General features: G+C 40.3%; 1 protein-coding gene across 2 annotated transcripts in view; it reads left to right on the forward strand.

Annotated features, from left to right (window-relative positions):
* jmjd1cb (jumonji domain containing 1Cb) overlaps nucleotides 1–22,420 on the forward strand; it is a 176,402-nt gene that overhangs the window by 48,233 nt on the left and 105,749 nt on the right. For both annotated transcript variants that reach the window (XM_042508074.2, XM_042508073.2), the window contains exon 2: nucleotides 20,018–20,227. In XM_042508074.2, coding sequence (XP_042364008.2) covers nucleotides 20,018–20,227 — 210 coding nt within the window. The remainder of the gene's footprint in view (nucleotides 1–20,017; nucleotides 20,228–22,420) is intronic.

A 22,420-nucleotide genomic window follows, 5' to 3' on the forward strand; every position in this document is an offset into this window, starting at 1 on the left:
AGGGAGGAAGAAAATGCAGAGAGGAAGAAAAAGTGGCAAAGAGAAAAGAAAAGCATGCCTTGTTTTCTTTCAGTTTGTGTCCTCCCCTTCTGCTGAATATTCAACACTTTTCTCTTTTGGTTTCCACCAGAAGTTTGTGTTCTCTACAGTATTATGTATGTCAGCCCTTGGTTGATATAAGCTCCATGGAAGTTTCAGAGTTTGGCTACAGTGTAATTGAGTGTTGTCAGCTCATCTTCCAATCTGGCTTATGTTGGTCAAAGTGGCACCTCATGTGATTTCATAAATTCTTCAAATGATGCTTGTCACAAGTTCTTAGAAAGTGTGTTTCAGGACATTTGATTTACAGTGATCTAAAAGAGGGAGGAGCTGTAAAGACAGGAATGAAATTATTGCTGGCTTATAATCAGCTAGTTTTACGTTTGACTGATCAGACTTTTTTTCAGTAGGTGGCATATCTAACGACAGGCCAGAAAGCTTTATCAGAGTCTTTTATCCAGCTGTGATTGTAGTGCTGGTCACTACCGCTGCTGCTGTTTCTGAGAGGAGCTCTTCATCCACAGTGTGCATGCCAATGTTGTTTTTTACCACAGACAGAGCTGATTAACAGGCTAATAATGCCTCAACAGACAAATCTGATCTCATCACTTCCCAATGATGAACAGACAGCTGTAAAGGCTGCACCTGAGAAACAAATTGGATTTGGCGACAGTCTAAGTCCATAAGTCGGTTAGCACACTCAGGGTCAAACATTTAGAAATTAATGGATTACGAGGGCAGCATTTCTGTAGGCTTCTCTCCACAACTATTACTCTCTGCTGTTTGGAAATGTGTTTGCTACTCTTAAAAGCAGGCATTCTCAAAGTCCAGACACCAGTCTGAATCCAGACCGAAAAGCAAATCAATCCAGACCCAGTCCACACCTTGTGTAAGGAGTGCAATAATACAGTGTAATGAAGTGTACGTTTCTTACTTGAAAAAACATCTTTTATAAATTTCAATAATTTGTTACTTTTGTTGAATATAGTCTATTTGGAGATTTTTACAGCGATCCTTTCCCGACATTAAACCTTAAAATGTTATAGTTTCCTCTTTGACATCGTTGACAGGCAGCAAGCGTATTATGTTTAAGTCATCATATGACAGATTTCAGAGGTTTGCAAGCAGGGGTCTGTTCAAAACTAGCAAATGACTTATATAGCTAATGGGTGTTCACATTCTTGTCCTGTGGGCACGAAAAAGCAAGATTTTGGCGTCTTCTATCAATGTACATTACCATTTTTAGATCTACTTATCTCTCGTAATTTGTGGAACATTTCATACCAAGTTGCTCATTGCCTTTTTACTCATGTTTTTGAAATAAATCACACCAATGTGCTTAGGGTTCAAAGGTTTGAATACTAGGGCTGGGTTAAAAAAAACCAAAACGATTTAATCGATTTGAATTGATTTTCCTTTGAATGGTCCGATATCGATGAATAAAATCCAAAAATCAATCTTTTAATGTAAATGTGCTGTGGATGTATGGTACAGCTGGTAGCAGCCTGCAGTCTCAACCCAGTGATCCCGTGACCCCCCGTGATCAGCATTTCGCGCACATGGCACAAGATTTCCTGAGATGTCATTGCTAGGTGAGGTGAACATTATTGAACATTGGATTGGATTTAAAATATACGAGGAAAGCAATGAGTTGGACACAAGCAAAGCCATATGCAAGATATGCAACTTAGAGGTGAAATACTGTGGAAAGACCACGAATCTCCGCAACCATTTAACGAGACATCGCCCACAAACGTCTGCAAAGACATCGGAGCTGAAACAAACCCACCTGGAGAGGGCATTTGCGTATAAGTTACCAGCAAACTCTCCACATGCTCAGAAAATAAGGCTGTTGCAACGTGCATATGCAAGGATATGTGACCATACAGCGCTGTTGAAAACGATGATTTCCAAAGCCTCATTAAGGCTCTGGAGCCACGCTACGTTTTACTGACACACAAACAGCTAAGAGAAGTGACAGTCCCAAACATGTATGCAGATATTAAACAGAGCATCGTAACTTCAATTCAGTCAGCAGAGAGAGACGCCCTGACTTGTGACTGTTGGACATCAAGAGCAACGGATTCATACCTGACAGTTACTGCTCACTACATAGACGATGACTGGAGCCTCATGTCTCATGTCCTACAAACCAGGGCAGTTGAAACCAGCCACACGGCGAGTAATATATGTGAAATGTTGTCCGAGGCGATAGGAGAGTGGATGGATGAAGAAATGACAGAGAACAGACACAAAGGGGAGTACAGAATAAGAATGCCTTAAAAGCAAGACACAGTCTCACCACACATTTTGTCAGAGAGCACTTTTTTCAGTTTTTCATTGTATGCTTTAAGTTGAAGTTCACAAGATTTTTCCAACATGTTTTAAAAAAAACCTGACCTATTGCACTATTTCAATTTCTTTACTTTTACTTATGAATTAATATATGTTTGTTTCTCTCTTGGTTGTTGTTCTTCTGATATAGTTGATGTGTGTATCACAACCACTGCAGTATATTGCACAAAAGCTTTGTGAGACAGTTATAGGCAGCAAAGTAGATGTCCTCAGTTTACAAAATGTTTGTTGCCACCTTATTTACAGTCTGCCTTGTGATTTGATTTAATTTAATTTATTTAATTTTTGTGTGTTGGTCAGGTCATGTTTAATAAAAGTACATGATTAATGTAACTGCTTTCGGGTCAATTCTTAATGTAAACAATGTTTTTTTATAATAATGCACCAGGTCAGAGGTTCCTTGTTAAATTTACAGCATTAGGTTTCAGAGAATTTCTTTTATATCAAACCAAAATTGGTATTTAACTGAAATATCCCTGACTGATTCGATATTGAATCCAATCCAATCCAAACTTGAATCAAATCAATTGGGACCTTGTAAATCGAATCGGATCGATTTGGAAAATCTAAATCAATATCCAGCCCTACTAAATACGTGTGAAAAGCATCTAAAAGCAGCACAAGAAAAGTAGTGTTGCTCAGAGTTTCAGAGGGTTCAATTGTGTTATATATTTTGATTTATCTCTATTTGATGAATTCATTTTTTAATCTTCACATGAACTTACTTTGTGTACTTGGATTGATACCTGAATATCTTGTGTCTAATGACCTGTGATAGCTAAGTCAACATATTTTCGGGGCAGAACTGCAGTGCTAATGCAGTGTAGACTGTGGAGGATCAAACCCATTTCAGCCTGAAATCAGTGGTTCAGAAGGAAGTGTTTGAGTTAGTATTTTCCTTGTATTGCGTCTACAACAACACAGTGCTATTTTTGGATGTGCCTTTTCCTTCCCTCTCTTCCTCTCACCTCTCCCTCCCTCCCTCCCTCCTCTCTCCTGGGCCCACACATCCTTCATATGGAGGAGATGAAGGAGGAATAAAGGAGCAGGGAAGCTGGGTCACATCACTCTGCTCAAGGCTGTTTACTTTGCCTATCTCTCTCCATCTTTTTCTCTGTTTAGCTCTTTTTCTGTCTGTCAGTTTTTTTCTTTCTCTCTTCTTCTTCTTACTTTTTCCCATTTCCACACATGCATTCTCTCAAATCTCTGTCCTGCGTTGCATGTCTCCTCACTTCTTGCCATTTTGTGTCTGCTCTGGTTCCCATGTGGGTTTGACAGAGAGAGAGGGAGGGAGAGATGACCTTGTAGAAGAGGGGATGTCTCTTCATGCTGTCATTGGGTATTACTTCAGCTCATGTGCTCTCTTATTCTATCTCTCTACTCCACATTTCTTCCAGCCCAGTGCACCTCCACAACAGAGTCACTCTTCTCCCCTCTCTATGTTCTGTCTGTCTCTGTTGTACTGGAGCTCTAACATGGATGCACCATTTTTTACTCATCTTTTTTTACAGTCTTGTTTATTTTACATTACATTTAGGGTGTTTTATTAGTTTTGTGATTTTACAGAAACTTTAAGATTCCACCAGTTTGTGTGTTGCTCCATTTTGGAGTTGTTACCTGTGGACACACTTAGTGATGTTGGAGAATCTTTGAGTCACTCCGAATCTTTCATCGTGACTTGCCACTTGTCTTTGTTCTCTGCAAAGAGAGACAGCATATTGTATGTAGCTTTTTCAGAAGAAGAGATGCACAGATCAGTCAACTGGTCAACTTTCATCATGATGAGCCAAGATCAGCTGCTCAATCACATGAACTTTTTGACTCGCCAGCCAAGGTGGCTGATGGATGAAAAAAATCCACCGGCCAAGTATTGTTTTTACCAGCCAAAAGGATAAATTCCCTTTTCTTTTTTCACATACACATTTGTTTCAATACATTTAATTGTGGTAATAATGTATTATGTTGAATACAAACCTAAAGAAGAGGCCAGAACAAAATCTGAAGCAAAATTATTTGAATATATTAAACCACCACAGCCTTCGTGTGTGAAGAAGTTTCCTCTGGTAAGCAGTGATGCGCTGGTTATGTTGAGGGCTTTTATTGTGAAAGGTAAAATATGGGAGAGTCGGGATCTTGGTTCAAACTACGGGGCCCTCCATGTTTTTATTTCGTAGTCTTCCTAAGGAGCAGTGTAGAAGCAGCAGAGCTGTGCGCCTCTAAATGACACCGAAACACAACAGAGACTCTCAGCACGGTTTACTACATGACTATTTTGGTATAAACATTTACCTGCCAGTGAGGCAAATAGCCCTCCGAGATTTACTCACCAAATGAAAAATCTAACCGCATTTGGCACTTGGCAGGTGTTAATTTTGAACCCTGCTTGTGAAAGTCTATCGCCGGACTCCTCCTCCTCCTCTCTTTGCAGAAAATAGAAATGAAAGGGCTTCAATTTTATCCATGATAGTTTTTTCAAGCCTAAGTCATCTGTCCCTGATTCTGTGATAAAGTTCCTTACACTGAAGTTAGTGTTGCCACTGTCTTTTTAAATTCAAAGCCTTGTAGTTGAAAAAAAGTGTTTCTGTTACTTGCATGCTGTGCTTCTAAATATTTTTTTTCCAATTTGCACAATTCAATTTTTAAGCCCAATTTTGAGTGAATTGCTAACACTGCAGAGCCCTCTTCTTATGACGTCAGCAGCTCAAAACGGCTGCCCCCGTGTTGGGAATGTTTTGGCTTCCTTTTTTGTACAGTGGGAGGAAGCTGAGAAGTGTTGTCAATCTTTATTTACAGTCTTTAGTTGAAAGAAAGCAAAAAAGCAGTTGTGCTGAGTGCTCAGAAGCAGGTGAAGTAACAGGTGAAGAGTAGGAGCTAAAAGCAACTGAGCTATCATTTACAGCACAAGAGAACAGTTCAACTGTGAGTCTGCTTTCAGTTTGAAGGTGTAGGTGTGCAAGTAAACAGTGCGTTTGTTTGTGTGTGCAGAGCCAGTAAGAATAGAACAGCTGAAAAATGTAACACAAAGCAGTTGATGTCTTGGTCCCAATGTACAAGCAGTTCCACTGGACCATCCGCAGCGTGGCCCATAAACCCTCAGTAAATGAGTGGTGGGTAATATACTCAAGGAATTGTGGCATGTTCCAGGTGCGATATGTAAAATGACTACTTTGCGAAAATCAAGGAGAGATAGTCACACTGTCTTTATAAGCTACTGGCTTTTTGATTCCCCTGCCCTCTCTCACTACTGCGACTTTCAGATACTACTAATATCTGAACTGGAGAGCTGTCAGTTCATTTCCAGCTTACAGAGAATAAATCATCAGGTTAAACAGCTCTTCGGAAACAGTCTAACGTATGAGTGATAGTGAGCAGGTAAGGTCGTGTTTTTATCTGCAGAGCTTGCGACTTTTTAGTCACATTTTGCAACTACGGAACACCAGTACAACTTGCAAATATTAGTAATATATGAACTGAAGAGGTGTTAGTTTGTTGCCACTCGCAGTGAATGAATCCTTACGGTTAAAGGTTGCGGCACCATGGGTTCTGCTTTGATTTATTTAATTTTAACAATACTTTATAAAATCTCATTATAAAAGTACTTTGTTTAACTTCCTTATATATCTTATATTGCAATATAGCCTTAAAATATTGTGATATTTTAAAACTCTATCACCTAGCCCTAAGTTGAATTATTCATGATCAGGTCCTGGGTACCAAGATTTCCATCAGTCCATACATGTCTTTCTCCATCCCTTCAGCATCCCCCTTTCTCTCTGCCCCTTCATCTCCCTTTGTCCTCATTCATCTGCAGGTCTTCTCATTGAACGATCGCCCTGCCTTACTCCGCAATTTCAGTAGTAATGAAACCTTGCATATGCACGCACACACACAACACACACACGCACACGCATGCACACACATAATATCTCTGTGTTTTGTACTAGAAGGGAACATCAAACATGTCTTTGCCCACAGCAGCCCTACTTGAATTCCTCTTTTGCATGATGAGATTTCTCTCTCTCCTTTCTCTTTCCCTCTCTCTCTCTCACTCCATCTGACTGTTTGACTCGTTCTTGCTTGTTGGTAATTGCAACGGGAAACCAGCCAGCAGCCCAGCGACTCAGAAGCTGCTTCATATATTTATGTACCTCTGGGGGACCATCTCTCTATCAAAGTCTCTCTCTCTCTCTCTCTCTCTCTCTCTCTCTCTCTCTCTCTCTCTCTCTCTCTCTCTCCTCTGCTGATTGATATTCTGTAGCAGTAGAAAGCAGCAGCAGCAGCATCATTTGGTCTGTTGTCAGGGAAGGGGAGCCTTGGTTACGGTGTTGTCAACCTGGTTGCCGTTGTGGTAGGCTAGTCACTCAGTTTCCAGGCAGCTCGACTCTTTGTGTTCATCCATCTCATACATCCTCCTTTTTTTCCCAGCCCTAATCCTTTTTGCCCTAAGTTGTATTTGACATTTCTTCTCCATCACTGGGTACAGATGATGCTCGCATCTTCATTTCCTCTTTGTTCTTGATGTCACATGCCTCCCATCTTTTTCCTTCCCTTCCATTCTGTCCTTCACTTCTTCTTCATCCTCCTTTCTTCTCTACCCTGCTTAATTTTCATCTCTGGTGATGCTTTCTCTCTTCATTTTCATCTTACTCTCCTCTGCTCCTTGATTCTCTTTGTCTGTTTCCTCCCCCATGCCACTGAATTTATTTCTTTCATCATCTCGTCCCTCTATTTTTATGGGTCTTTTCATTGATTGCATAAGAATCAGATTTGTCATTTTTCTTTTCTCCTTTCTCCTATTTTTAATAACAATCAAACATTGTCCTTCTAATAATCAGCAGTTTTACTGTTTAGTTTGTTTCCTTTCGTCTTGTATTTTTTTTGTCCTCTTGTGTCCATTTACAACTCAGAAACACCATGTTCCTCCCATAAAATCCCTTGGTTTTCATTCTGATTGTATTTTTAATCAATCCTTTATGCTTCTACTCCTACACTCTCTGCTCAGACATTCTCATCTTTTCCATCTTATTCTTTATTTATCTCTTGTAACATAATTAGTTCTTTGCATTGTTTTCTTCAGTAAGCCTCCCTATTATTCTCTCTCTTTTTCTGCAGATCTGTGCTCTTGACAGTTTCACATGAGCACAGAGTGACATGACTTTTCAGGCACAACTGCCATCCTTACCTCTGCTTTTGTGTGGTTTTCTCTCCCTCTCTTGTTTCTGAAATAAAAGCACTGATGGCTCTGTATTTGTGGTAGTGGAGTAGATCTTACATGGCAGTCAGACACTCTTGCAGTGTTAAAGTGCCCTCTCCATCATGACTTGTTGATTTATATTAGCCAGTAATACGTTGTCTAATTCACAATAAAATTATTAAAATGATGAAATGATTCACACTGGAATTTTTTTTTAGACTTTCAGTATACATAAGATGCTAGAGTGCATAAAACAGCATCACAATAGAGCTTGTGCTAGTAGAGGATCCCTTGCATCCCCCAACAGAAGTTCAGCTAAGCCCACAATGTCCTAAAATCCTAGAAACATCCCGAAATCCTATAAATGTCTTGAAATCTTAGAAATGTCCTTAAATTCTAGAAATACCCTAAAATTCTAGATATGCCCTTAAATCCCAGAAATGTCCTTAAAGCCTAGGAATGTCCTAAAATCATACAAATATGTATGGGGCTGCTATGCTTGCTTATGCCCCTGGCCTCCTGTCATTTTGCAAAAGTTGCCCCTATAAGTAAAGCAAGTGGAGTGTCCCTGATATAAAGCAACTGACATGCAGTTGACTGTAACATTTGTTGTTCCAGTACATGTTGTTTGTGACACGAGAAACATCCGCTGAAACATAAAGCATGATGTTTTTCGCATTTTCTGTTTGTTTGACATGAACGCAGTTTGGTAATTACTTTCATGCCTCAAGACCCTGTCTGTTTCATTCCAAGCTGTAGCAACACAGTGGTTGCTGCAGGCTGTTGTTATAAATGGGGGGTTTGGGGCTGCCTTTCAGCCATTACGTACAGGAGGGTTGTGCCAGCTAAGGAGCACTCCAGTGATTTATTGCACTTCCATTAAGTTAGGGTACTCACGACAGATTAAAAAGAACAGTCAAAGTCACAGCAGCAGCAGGTGAGATATCTCAGCCTATGTTCCCTTGTATAGATCAAACTGTAAAACCGATTCAGCATAATTGTATGTACACACTCAGCTGTCAGTTTAAACCCACCTCCATCAAGTTCTAGATGTTATGAAACTATTTTACACCGGGGTAGATCTAGCGTAAGATCTTTTCTTTAACTTGCTTTGCTGTATAAGGTGCAACTTTTATTAACACGACATTGAGAGGTGCTCTGTTTTGTTAATCCCAGTTTTATCAATGGTAGATTAAAAATTCGAAAAATCTCATGTGCTTCATTATCCTGATGTGGTCCTGTATTCTGTCGAAATGTTGACAGTGCAACTACAACAGTGCAATGACCATTGAAACCATGCACCAACCGCACTGTTATCATAATCAATAATAAGGCACTGAAAATTGACAATAATCCCTGTAATCACAAATGCACAAGTGGCTCACATTAAGACTTGTTTGTGGTGAGGCTGACTGTGACGTAACATTTGCTGCAGCGGGAGCAACAGTGTTTCTGTTGCTGAAAATAGTGGTGGGAAGGCTTGGGTTTAAATACATGAACTAGTTGTAATTTTGTGTGTGCGCACTTTTTGTTGTGTGTGCGAGGCCGAAGGGCTGCAGGGCTGTGGGTTGGGAGGTGAACGGGATAAAGGAGTCTTTTTAGCCTGGCTAGTCTACATGTTTTCTGTGCAGTCAAGCTCAATAAATCAGATTAGAGCTTTGGAGAGCAGGATAGAGCTTGCTCTGTGTGTGTGTGAGTGTGTGTGTGTGTGTGTGTGTGTGTGTGTGTGTGTGTGTGTGTGTGTGTGTGTGTGTGTGTGTGTGTGTGTGTGTGTTGACGTGACTTACAGCAGGGCAGGACTGGGGCTCAGAGACAGACAGACAGAGAGAAGGAGGAGGGTCATGTTGCTGCTTCAAAACCTTATTAACCATCAAAAAAGGTAAAAGAGGCTCGTCGGGCCAGAAACACAACGGCTTCAGTGCTGCAGAATAAAAGTAGGGCCTGTGACCTGATTGATTCAAGATTGAGTCTTCACATCTAGGTCACTCTCAGTAAAATAAAGGAGAAAAACACATTTTTCACTTGCAATTTTATCATGCAAATCACAGTTACACTAAAGAAAGCAAGCAGACAGACATGGGCTGCAAACACACACACACACACACACACACACACACACACACACACACACACACACACACACACACACACACACACACACACACACACACACACACAGTGTGGACTTGGAGAAAATAGTCCCAGTACATCCTCTGTTCTCGTCTCCTCTGTATTCTATATTCTGTATCAGTATGTGTTCTCCCCAGCTTTCTCTGGCGCTCTATTTAAAAGGCAGATTCAGCTTCTCTATCTGCATTGGTCGTTTGCTTTCATGCCTCATGCTCATTGGCTGCTAGTGGCCTCCAGTGCAGCCAGCCAGAAAGCTGCTCTGCAGCCGTTAGTGATGGGCAGATTATACACCACTGCACCGCGAAACACACATTCACATATAATCACTTATAGTCATATACTGTACATGAACATGCAAATGCAATCATGGAGACCTTCGGATAAACACTTCTTGAATATTGGCCACTGATCCCTCAGAGTACCTGGTGCTCTTCTTTTCACACTCAAGGCCTTTAATGTACAAACCTGAAAGAGGCAGTCAGCTTCATTTATTTCACAAGTGGCAGGCTGAAATCACTCTGACACTATGATGGGACTCAAACTTCCTCCCCTCCTACCCCCTCCCACCTATAGCGCAAATCTAAATCTGCAGGTAAACAGTAATTAATCTTTGGATATTTTCATAGATATCTGAGCTGGGAATGACTTCTGTGGGATACAAAATGTTTAGAGTGTGGTCACTGGCTGGGTGTCATAGCTTATCATTTAATAGGAATTGTGATATACAGAAATAGAATGGCTGAATAGAGATGGCCAAAGTGTGGTACCATTTTCTCTGATTTGTGCATTTTTTTAAAGCATTCTTGTGGCATTTTACAGTTCATCAGAGGAGGAAAATGTTGGAAATGAGTCATAACATTTCACATCAGTCAAACTGTGGCTTTGGACATTGAAATGATGATATAAGAATTGGCACTAATATTACTTATTGAAGCTTTTTTGGTGGCATTTTTGCCTTTATTAGATAGGACAACAGATTGTAGCGTGAAAGGGGGAGAGAGAGGGGATGACATGCATCAAAGGGCTGCAAGCTGGAATCGAACCCGTGGCCACTGCAGCAAGGACACTGCCTTCATATATGGGGGCCTGCTTTATCCACTGAGCCACCTGACATCCCTTACTCATTGAAGTTAGCTTGTGTTCTTCCCCTCAGGTTAAATTGTTTTTTTTTTTTAGTTTATTACTCATACAAGTTTATTTAAAAAAAAAAGGTTACAATGTGTTCCTGAGACATTTCACTTGCTCTAAAATTGCCCCTGTGAAGTTAAAGCTGGAATGCTGGATTTTGCATATAGATGGCAGTGTTTGGGGGACGGTTTGGGATGGGGTGATGTTGGCTGTGGAGCTTGTTTGAGTTGCGGGCTGGATAATTGATCTGTTGATCTGGTCAGAGCTGATCAGATCAATGGATGAGAGGAGCCGCAGCTGCAGAGGTAGAGAAAGTATACTTTTGGAGCCAGCACAGTTATCGATTAAGTTTTCCTTTCATTGCGCCTGGTGTTCCTCTGATCCGTCTGTGCCCAGAGTGTGCTCTGTGCTCCGAGATGTGCATAAATAACAAAATGCTCCAACAGCACTCCTAATGAATGGTCCAGCTCTGAAAATATAAAATCAGTACATGCTGGCAGATGTTTTAATTATCACAGGCTGCCTTAAACAAATGAATATGTGTCTGTTACATTCAAGCCCTTACCAAACTAGTTCAGACAATGCTGATTGAGCCTATCAGTGCCTGGGAAGGCTCTGTGTATTTCTCAGTGTACTGGAGTTGTGGTGTGTGGTGCATGTGGCGACTAAACTATGCTGGCACACTGAAAGTGATGCATTTTACCATGGCTGCACTCGACTCAGAATAATGCCAGTCAAATTGGATTTGGCCATTCAATTGGAATATTTAATAATTTGTTTTGTTTTCCATACAGGTTTTTTAAGTTTGAAGGGGGCTCAGCAGGACATTCATTGTGACAGCAGTATTCACATAGGCTAATACAGTAAACAAGCTAACGGTGCTAACGATGGGTCGTAAATGTGCAATACATTTTTTTGCCGACACTAGATATCAAACAAAAGCCAGAGACTGTGTCATATTGACTTCCTGTAAGCTGTAAATTCACCACTTCTTTACCTTAAGGTGCGGTCTCTCTCTCCCTGTTCCGCTACCTGTCTCCAGCTGCAAAGAGTAGTGTGAGAAGTAAGAGCACTCACTCCTCAGCAAAATCTGGAGACCAAAATGTCCCCATCGACTGAGGGTCTTCGACTGATGATTTTACTTTCAAGTGGCAGCCCTACGTTTTTCAACCAACCAGATACAAAGGGGGTAGGAAGCAAGAGAGACCACAGCGACAGAGCAACAGCTAGGAGTATGGGGGAAGAAAACTTTTTGGGGTGGATGCTCCAGATAAAAATGACACTCAGGGTTCAGAGGAAGGATTAGAGTCTGAAAAAGATTTGAAGAAAGTGCTTTGAGGGGCAGGGGAGATTCAGTGAGCTAATCTGCATGCATATGTTATAATTACTAGGGCTGCACCTAACGATTATATTTTTATTGATTATTTTTTCGATTAATCAATTAATCTATTGATTTTTTTAATTGATCTAACTATTATGTTTTATTACTCGTTTAATAACAACAAATTTACTGAAAATAACATTTTTGTTTTAAAGTCTGATATAAAGTCTCTCCAAAATAAAATTAATGCAAGAGGTTGTTTCACTCAAGTAAAAGGAATGTAGTGCAATCTACATTTAGCAATCCAACAGCAAAATAAATTAAACAATGTAAAACTCAAGTCACTTTTAGGAGGAGTATCAAAACAGTTACTCCTTGTTACAGTAACAAACCTCAAACCTAGCAGTCCAACAAAACATCTTACAGTAAAATTAGTGCAATTTGAATAACACTATAACTTTTACAGAAATAATCATAACTATTACATTATTTTTGCATCATAATAGTCCAGCCTTAACTGGGCCTTAAGGCATATCGCTGCCTGCTGATATGAGTGCTGTATTTTCATATTTATAAGCACATATTCCACTCATTTATGAAGTTGAGGTAGAACAAACATCTTTGTGTTTCCTCATCTCTGTGACAGAGAGAGACTTTAAACTGCAGTATAAAGTGGTATAGAGTCAACAAACGCGAGCGCCACGCGTAAAAAACGGCGAGCCCCCGTTTCTCTAGATGTGCTGCAGCTGACACGCAGCTCAGAAACACCTGACAAGTGCTGCTCGGGGGAGCAGTGTGCACGTGCTAACTTGATACACAGGCGTCGAAACAAACAACACGCCCGGCGCTGCTCACGCTTTCATCACCCGTGCTGTGTACAATGGTGCGACGCATCGTCGCACATTACGTAAATTGACATCCAGCCCTAATAATTACACATCAACACTGTTTGTGTAATGACTCTCACTGCCAGAGGGGGGAGACAAAAGTTCGGCACTGCACCTTTAATAAAAGCCATCCTTTACAGTAATGGCAATGATACTGTCAGTGAGATGTGACTGATGAAGGCAGCAGTATTAGTGCTGCAGACTCACACAGCCTGGAGTGAGAGCTGAAATTGATAACATCAGATGCTGTACAGTTTCAAGTATGGGACCTGCTCTCCTTTGTTCTCTCTGTTTCTTATTTCTACTCCTCACTGTGGCTGATAGGAGCCCACTGATTCAGAGCTGTGTGTGTGTGTGTGCTTGTGTGTGTGTGTGTGTCCATGGCCAATGCTTACTGCTGCCTCCCGTTGCTATAGCAACAGATTTTTCCCATTCCTGTCATGTGTATGTTTTCCCCGGCTGAATTCTCAGTGCTCTGTATGTGCAGACAGACTACAGTATCATCCTTGCTCTGGACGTGTCAGGGTTATTAATACGCTTGCTGATAGTAATCAGTGTATGCAGATGAATGGCACACTGAATCGACAGCAGGACTTTTGCTCTTCACTTCACATTGTTCCCCTAATCATGCTTTTGTCTGTATATGGTCATATACATCTGAATTGGTCCAGATGATAGAGCAGTCAGCAAAAAGAAAGAAATGTTAATACAGACACGTGTATTTAACCCTTAGTGCCCACTTTAATATTACAAACACTCATATTGCTCTGTGCACAAAATGCACTTTTCAAAATCAAGCTTTAAAAAAAATGTATGCACTAATATATTTTTACTTTCATTGAGTTCATTTTAACCAACATTTGTCCTAATCATAAATATCAAATATTAACTTAATTTTCATAATATTAACCCTTTAAATGCCAGATTGATGTCATGATCTCACAATGTTTTTAGATGAAAAAACAAAACAAGAAATGAATTAGTTTCAATTTACTACATGCGAAGTAGATTTTTTTTTATTATCACGGCATGGGATATGTCAATAATTAGCAGCAACATGCACCGCGTGGAAACAGTACGCATTTTCTCCAAATACGATAAAAAAAAAAATGATGCCATCAGGTGGAAAATAGTAAAAATGACAAATCCCGAGGCAAAAGTCCAGAATGACACCCAGAAATAATACAGTGCATATTTTTATGCTTTGATGGCTGTTGGATCAAAAATGTAAGTCCAAATGGGTTTCATTCATTTCAGTTTTTGACCTTAACAGTCTGAATGTAACAATTTAGTTTCCACAGTGTATTTTAGACTTATTGTAGGAGCTTAGCTGGAAATTCTATTATCCAACAAAAATACACAATCATGATAAAACTTCAGCCATAGGCATGAAAACAGCCAAAATGATCAAGAATGAAAAGTGAAAAGAGCCATAAAGCCGTAAAATTACTCAGGTTTGTATATCGATACCTTTTAAAGGACCAACACTTGTCATCTAGCTGCTGCCACTCCAGTCCATGGACATGCACACAGACAGGAAGTGATTGACACAACAGGTTTAACAGCAATGTCTCACTCTGCCTGTCATCATGTCTCCTCTTGTGTCTGACAGAGAGGCAGAGAGCAGCATCAGCAGATTCTGCTGAGATAGACAAGGCTGGCTGCTGTGTTAAGGACACACTACTCACATTTTTATGATGATGAGGAGAATTATGATGAGGAGAAATTTGCAAAAAACAACTGGATAAGGTGCAGTATTAACTCTTTACAGGTGGTGTTTTCTGCATCACAGAGCTGAACTGTCTTACCATCCACACGTTTAAGTGTGCTTTGGGTAACAGTGTGCAGCTTAAACTGAAGGATGTTTTCAAAGAACTAATAATGGTGCCATATAATAAATACTGATGGATCAGAGTTACTGTAATTGTAGATGACTTTCGAACATTGTAAAACTGATACACTGACTAAAAGTACAATGATGATTGTGAGACATATGATCCTGACACCGTTTACATGTTACGCAATGATGTGGGCAATAATCATAATAAATATTATTTAGGCTGATATTTGGGTTCGTACCTGATAAAAGCCATATTGTGATATTTATTCATACTGAAAAAATATTCTCCATATCAACATGATATTTACTTTAAGAAGCTATAATTATTTTTTTATACCAACGTATTGAATGAGAACATGTAAACAGTGTTTCGCTGTAAAAGGGGTTGCTTGATTGACCCACAGAGAATTCTCAGCTGAATCTGCAGCTTCTCTTGGCTTTTCAGAGCTTTATAGTTAGTTGAATAGCTGTTTGCTCTGTAACTTTCCCATTTAGATTCACTCCCACTGCTTTCAGTGTTGTTTTCATCTGCAGCAGGCATCTGTTTTTAATGAACACTCTAAAAAGCCAATGTACTCCACCTGCCCAGCTGCAAACAGCAGACACAGTCAGAGACTAGCTGGAGAACAAAGTGGAGCATTTAGCAGCTAAAGAGACAGATATTTCCCCCAGAAAGTGACAGATATGAATGTTGCTCCGTAACTACCATATCTGTAAATTACAGCTGCTTGCTAACAGATTTGCAATCCCAACTAGCAGGGAACATTCCAACAACATTGGTTAATCTTAACTACAAGTTGCAGAAATGTTTTAAAGAAAACATTTGAATCCAATGATCAAGAAATTTTTCAAGGATCTTTATCATTTCAAATAATGTTCCGGTATGATATTGAATGCTGACTAAGATGTAACGTTATAACTGCAACATTCTGAGGATGTTTTGGTGATGGTGAGAGGTGACAGACCATAGAATGTTCTTTTATAAAACCTTCCCACAATGTTACATGAGAACAAAGGAAGAATGTTTTGAAAGCAACATTCAGAGCATGTTATTGAGGACTGAAAAGGACCTTTTTATTGAAAATGTAATGTAATGTGATATGTTAACCAAAAAAAACAAACATTTTTAACATTTTTTTTAATATTTATAGAAATGTTACCCAAACTTTAAGAAGAACATTTTGGGAACTAAAAGAAAACTTGCCTCTAAAAATGTAACTAAAACATTTCATTATTTGCATTGTGCCATCTCAGAATGTTTTTAGAACCAAAAATGGCTAGCTGGGATGCTATAAAGATGATGATTTTTAAATGTTCACAACTTGTTTGTAGCCTTTACGTTATCTTTGACTTTGTTAGCAAACGTAACTTATTTTGTGTGACAGTCTTGGCACTGACAGTGATATGCAGTGTTGTGATTGTCTGACATTATATGTGTTGTATAGTAGGAGTGTAAAGGGTCGGCTGGAAGCAGCGATCAAGGCTAGTTCTATATTTGTTTATGTTTTTTTGTTTTTTTCCAGCATTGGCCGACTGGGCTCAGCCCTATAATTCTCTGTTCCCCACATGGCCTGTTATTGGCCCCGGGCCAGCGAGCAACAGTTAGTGTCAGATTGAGTTTTAATGGCCTGTGCTGACATACAGGCTGGGCAGAGTAGCAAAATGTGCATATGCATGAGTGTGTGTATTTGTGTGTATCCTGTTTATTTGTGGCATTAATGCTACTTTAGACTTTTACAACAGCACACATAAACACACCCAAAAAAAGACATGGTGTGTAAACAAATGTAGGCGATCTTGTCAAGTGTATTGCTGTATTTGATAAAATGGAAGCAGATCTGTTCCATGAGGCTGACAAATGATGGGCTTAAAAAATCCTTTAAAAATCGCAGCTGGTATGGATTGCCAAAATGTTTTGGTGTTTATTCGGATTCTTAAAAACACAGGTGAACATCAGATTTTAAAATGAGAAAATACCAATTACAATGCAAAGAGTCTTCACTGTGTTTAGTGTTTTTCTTTTACTGAGAGGGACTCTACCGCATAATCAGCAGCTCCATTAGCATTTCTCCCCATCTCATTCCTTTTAAGCCTCTGACAAGCAGAGCTCAGAAAACACGACCTTGTTTACTCCAAAGTGTGGCAAGCACTGTCTCATTGGAGCCCCTAACAACATCACCTTTAGAGTATGTTTGTTTAAAGTAAAATGTACGTAAAAATAAGTGGAAACAGATCAGTGGATTCTCTCTTTTGTTTATTAGACGGAAAAATCTGTAAAAATTACAAGCCTTATTTTTAAAACAATGATAATGGTGATAATGGTCACTGGAGCTGCCAAACAATTCATTTTTTTTTAATCGCTGAATTTCAGTAGTTAATCGCAATTAATGACATTTTTTTTAAAATCATGTTTTCAGTTCCATTATTTTGCATTACAAAACAGTTTTGACATCCACAATGAAGATGTAAAGCAATTCTTACCAGATTGTCTTGATTAGGAATCAAATGACAACAAAAAACTGCATACTGCATAAACTGGGAGTCTGTAAAGGGGAGACTCACAGCATTGCAACATGTCTTAGGAGCATTATCTGTCCCCCTTCCTGAGACGCTAGCATGACATGATTGGAACCACTATTCCTTAGGTCTTCATAGGTCTTCCTTAGCTTTCATGTGATACCATCATCATCATCATTGTAGCTTTAAAACTCTAGATGTGCTGCAGCTGACACGCAGCTCAGGAGTATGTGGTCTCTCTTGCTTCCTACTCTAAAACTCTGATTATATCTTTAAACTGAAATCTCTTCGCTTGGTTTCACGTTAGCCTGTGGAACATGATGGGGAGATTGAGATTGTATGGACTAAACAATGAATTATCTAAATTAAAATAATCAACAATTACAGTTGTTGAATCTGTGATGAAAATAATTGCTTGTTGTGTTGCTCAATGACATCATGCTGAAAGAATAGGCTGTTAAATTACGTGAAATTAATGACAAATGTTAATGAAACTGAAGGCTGAAGTGAAACGGAGACAGTGACAGATAGAGGTTAACCTTTGTTGTGTGGGATGAATTAGAGATGAAAGGATGAATAGAGGATGGTGGAGCATGTGAGAGTGATAGATTAAATCAGACGGGGGTGGAAGGAGGGAGCGCTGTCCTCGAATGACTCCTGTTGATACAAGTGAACTGGACAGAGCTGGGTAATGAGCGCAGATGAAGGGGTGTGGAGAAGTGAGACGGGTACTAACCTGACGGCTGGACGTCGGTGATAACGTACAGAGAGATACTCATAAACATATAGAGAGTGATTACACTAAACAAAGGAGGACAGGCTGATGGAGCTGCCTCAGTGCCTGCTGGCAGGGAGTGATCACTCAGTTGACTGCAGTAGTGCATTATGGGAGAGGGGGAGGGTGGGAGGCTGACTGAGGAAAGATGCACCCGTTGATCCCCCCTTCCTCTCTGTTCCTATAGAGGATGGGGGAGGGGTGTGTTATATAGAAGCAGGAATGAGGGAACAGAGAAAAAGAAGATGAGACAGAGGAGGGAGTGAATATGAAATGAGGAGATGAAGAAAGACAGATACACACACACACACACACGTGCACGCACGCACGTACACACACACACACACACACACATGCACGCACGCACGTACACACACACACACACACACACACACACACACACACACACACAAAAGGACACCTGCAGCAGTAAACAGGGAAAGGTTCCTGTGTCTGTCAGCGATGCAACATGAGAATACCTTTACATCAGCATCGACTGTGTGATCAAACTGCATTTATTATCATCATCTATTATCAAACAGCTGCTGCTGCTTCACTCACAGCATCCAGAGCTCTTTCACTTCACATGCATTCAGTTACGCTGTGTGTATTTAAAGTAACCGCAAGTGTGTTTTTATTTGTGTTTGTGTGAACAGTATGTGTGTTAACGTGCAGACTGTACACAATTGCATGCAATTCATGCAATTCTTCTCCTCTACCTCTTTTTTCTTTACCTCCTCATTTTTCATTCCTTTCCTCTATTTTACGTGGTCATTCTTATTCTCCGCTTTGCTTCTTTGCTATATTCTTTATGTCCTTTTTCACTCCCCTCTTATTCTTTTTATCATCCTCCGTCTCCTCCAACCCCTTCATCTTGTTCTTTTTCTTAGCTTCCTCATCCTCCTTCTCCTCCACGCCCTTCTTCTCTTTCAACACATCCTCATCCTGCTTCTCCTCCACCCTTTCTTCCTCTTTTGCTTTATGTCCTTCTTCTCCCCTTCATTCACATTCCCTGTTCTCTTCCACCCATTTCTTTTTTTTTCTTCCCAACCCCCTCCTCCTCCGACCCCTCTTCTTTTCTCTATTGTCTTTTTTCTCCTTATCATTGTTCTCCTCCTTCTTCACCCCTTCTTCTTTTTCTTCATGTCCTCATCCTCCTTCTCCTCCACACCCTTCTTCTTTTTCTTCACATCAGCAACCCTCTTCTTCTTCTTCACCCCTTTCTTTTCTCCCTCTTCCTTCTGCTCCATACTCTTTTTATTCCTTTTTTTTACATTCTCATCACTCATTCTTCCACTTTTTCTTTGTGTTTGCATCCTTTTTCTTTATCTCCATCCACTCCATCGTCGTGTTCATGTTCTTCTTCCTCCTCATTCTCTTTTTTCCACATCCACATCCTCATCCACCCTTTTTTTCTTTTTCTTCATGTCCTCGTCCTTCTTCTCATCCTCGTTTTCTTCTTTTTCTTTACCTTCTTCTTCCCATACTTGTCCTCCTCCTCTGCTCTCTTCCTTTTCTTTGTCTTCATGTCTTCATCCTCCTCTATCACTTCTTTGTCTACTTCTCACCCCTCTCTGGTTCTCTCTTTTCCTCTTCTCTCCATCCTGCACAGTAGAAAGATTTAACCCTTTGAAGGAACTGAACAGAATTACATTTTACTGTATTGAATATTATCTGATGTCATGTGAGAAATAAATTGCTTGATTGATTAATTTGATGCAAAGTCTAACCCTTTGTCCTAGCAGACAGCTCTTGTCCAAATCTTTAGATCTAATCATGGGTTTGTTTTGTGATGTTGTTGTTGAAAAGTGTCTTCCTGTGTGTTTTGCAGGTTTATGTGGAGTTTGATGACCAGGAGTGGGAGAAGAGAGAGTGGGTGAAGGTGTATGAGGATTTCCAGCTGTTTCTACTGGAGCACCAGCTGGTCTGGGCCAAGAGGAAGGAGGGAGCAGGAGGAGGAGTAGGAGGAGCAGGAGCAGGTGGAGGAGCAGGAGGCCTGCTGCAGGGAACCAAGGCCAAACACATACAGTGGCCTGCCCTGGTAAGACCTTTGTATTCTATTTGTAGGCTGGAGCCAGCCATGTGAGCACGCCTCTCTTCATCTAAATTTAAGGCCTGAGGATCATTCCTCACCCTTGCTCTGCGCTGTTACACTTATTGTCTTTGTGGTCATTTATTTGTCAGAGTGGTTACTGAGTGGCAGCCCTGCTGTGTTTACCAGCTGTTCTGTGTTGGGCCGTGGCTGTTGAGCTCTAAAGGCCGACTGTGTTTTCCCTTGTTGTTCGGAGGTTTGTTTGGAATATTGACACACTTTTTCAATCAATCATGTTGTTTTGTGACCTCTGAAATATCAAACTTGTCCCCCTCAAGTAGCCTTGTGTCCACTGCAGGAACTTTTCCAGGAACCCAACTGCCGTTTAGGATACCTTATACTGGCCCCCAGAAACACTGATTGGTCAATCATTCAGCTACTCCAACTTGTGCTCAGCTTGATTTCCACATCCAAGAAAGCACTGGCCACCATGAGCGTGATTTTAGAAACGAGAAGTGGCAGAGGGCAGCTACTGAGGGGCAAAACTTGTGAGGAAGAGAAACAAAGTGTAATTCGCTTTTTGTTTAATTGCAAGACACATTAAAGCAGAAATACATAACACACACACTGAGCAGACTGTCTGTAAAGAGCCGTCCAAACCAAGAACGATAACTATAAAAATAACTTTAACAATAACAATGTGAGACTCCACACTGGTGAACAATGACATTCTGTAAATGATGGTGCCACACTACATGCTCCAGCTGTTTTGGCAGTAAATTCAGATAGATTTTGATTAGCTGTTAGTATTTTCATCCGTTAGATTTTCCTGCTTCAGGGACAAGATATGGTAAACTATTTTGTGCAACAATTCATTACCACTCAATAGCTCCCTTCTCTAGCCCCCCCTGCCACTCACCCTAAATATGTCGCCTCCACTAGGTGGGTTTTCCATTAACCCTCAAAATGTACTAATTGAAATCGCGAATATAAAATGTGCCCATTGGAAACACATCAATTACGAAACAACTCCCATTTATCTCAAAAGATTTTTATGCTCATGAGGTGGTATTTCATTCATTCATTCATTCATTCATTCATTTATTGTCCGTAACCGCTTGTCCTCGTAAGGGTCGTGGGGGGGGGCTGGAGCCAATCCCAGCTGTCATTGGGCGACAGGTGGGGTACACCCTGAACAGGTCGCCAGACTATCGCAGGGCTGACACATATAGACAAACAACCAGTCACACTCACATGCACACCTACAATAGCGCTCTCACGTATTAAGGGGCTTGCCTTTCCATTATGGCTCCATAACACGCCTTTGTGGGCTTGGATTGGAAAAAAATTACGACTAGTGTGGTGGCTACAATAGAAATAAAGCTGCTAATGTTTTGAACATCCATCAGCATGCTTCTTTGAATGTTATCACCAGAGGAGAAGTCACATAACATCACTCAGTGGAAACACAGGCATCTGGCAATGGTGTTGTGTTGACATTTTGAATATATTGCTATAGTTTTGCGTGAAGTGTCACTCTCTCCTTTTCTCTCACTTCACACACTTCACATGCACAAACAAACAAACACACACTCTATGTTCTGCCCTGCTCTACTGACCTATGCTGCTCCTACAATATATCTTTATACTAATCGCTCTGAAAGATATGCAAAAGATATTGTTCCACTGTAGTTGCTATGTTGTGGTGTGGACTCCACTTTAGTTAGAATGATAAATTATTGTTTTTGTTCCTGGTGTGAATTGCCCAGACCAATGTGACTGTTTTTTGTGTGTGTGCAAAATGTGTCAATAAACGCTGTCATTTGGTGTAATTTTAGCATTTGTTCACTGTTCTTCAGCACAAGCAGGAATGTATAGAAGGGACTTCAAATTCCTAGTTTAGTTCCTTGGCATCCTTACTTCTTGGATATATTTGGTCAAAAAGTACTTTTGTTGCTTCATGTAACTTTGACCTCTTAAGTAGAATAGCTGATAATAAAATTTATTTAGAGGGGTGCTGCAGAATTAACAATTATCAGTTTTTCTATTGTAAATCCTTTCCCCAGTACACCATCAGATGCAAGATACTGCTACAAGTTTGTAAGCCATCTACAGTAGTGTAAAGGCTGATCTCTGTTTTCAGGTGACCTAGTTAGATAGCCAGCTGGTAGTTGACTGTAAATGTGATCAGTAGTAAACAGA

Source organism: Plectropomus leopardus, chromosome 19 (genome assembly GCF_026936395.1).
Source record: "Plectropomus leopardus strain MGB_pleo_1.0 chromosome 19, ASM2693639v1, whole genome shotgun sequence".
In the NCBI taxonomy this organism is placed as follows: Eukaryota; Metazoa; Chordata; class Actinopteri; order Perciformes; family Serranidae; genus Plectropomus; species Plectropomus leopardus.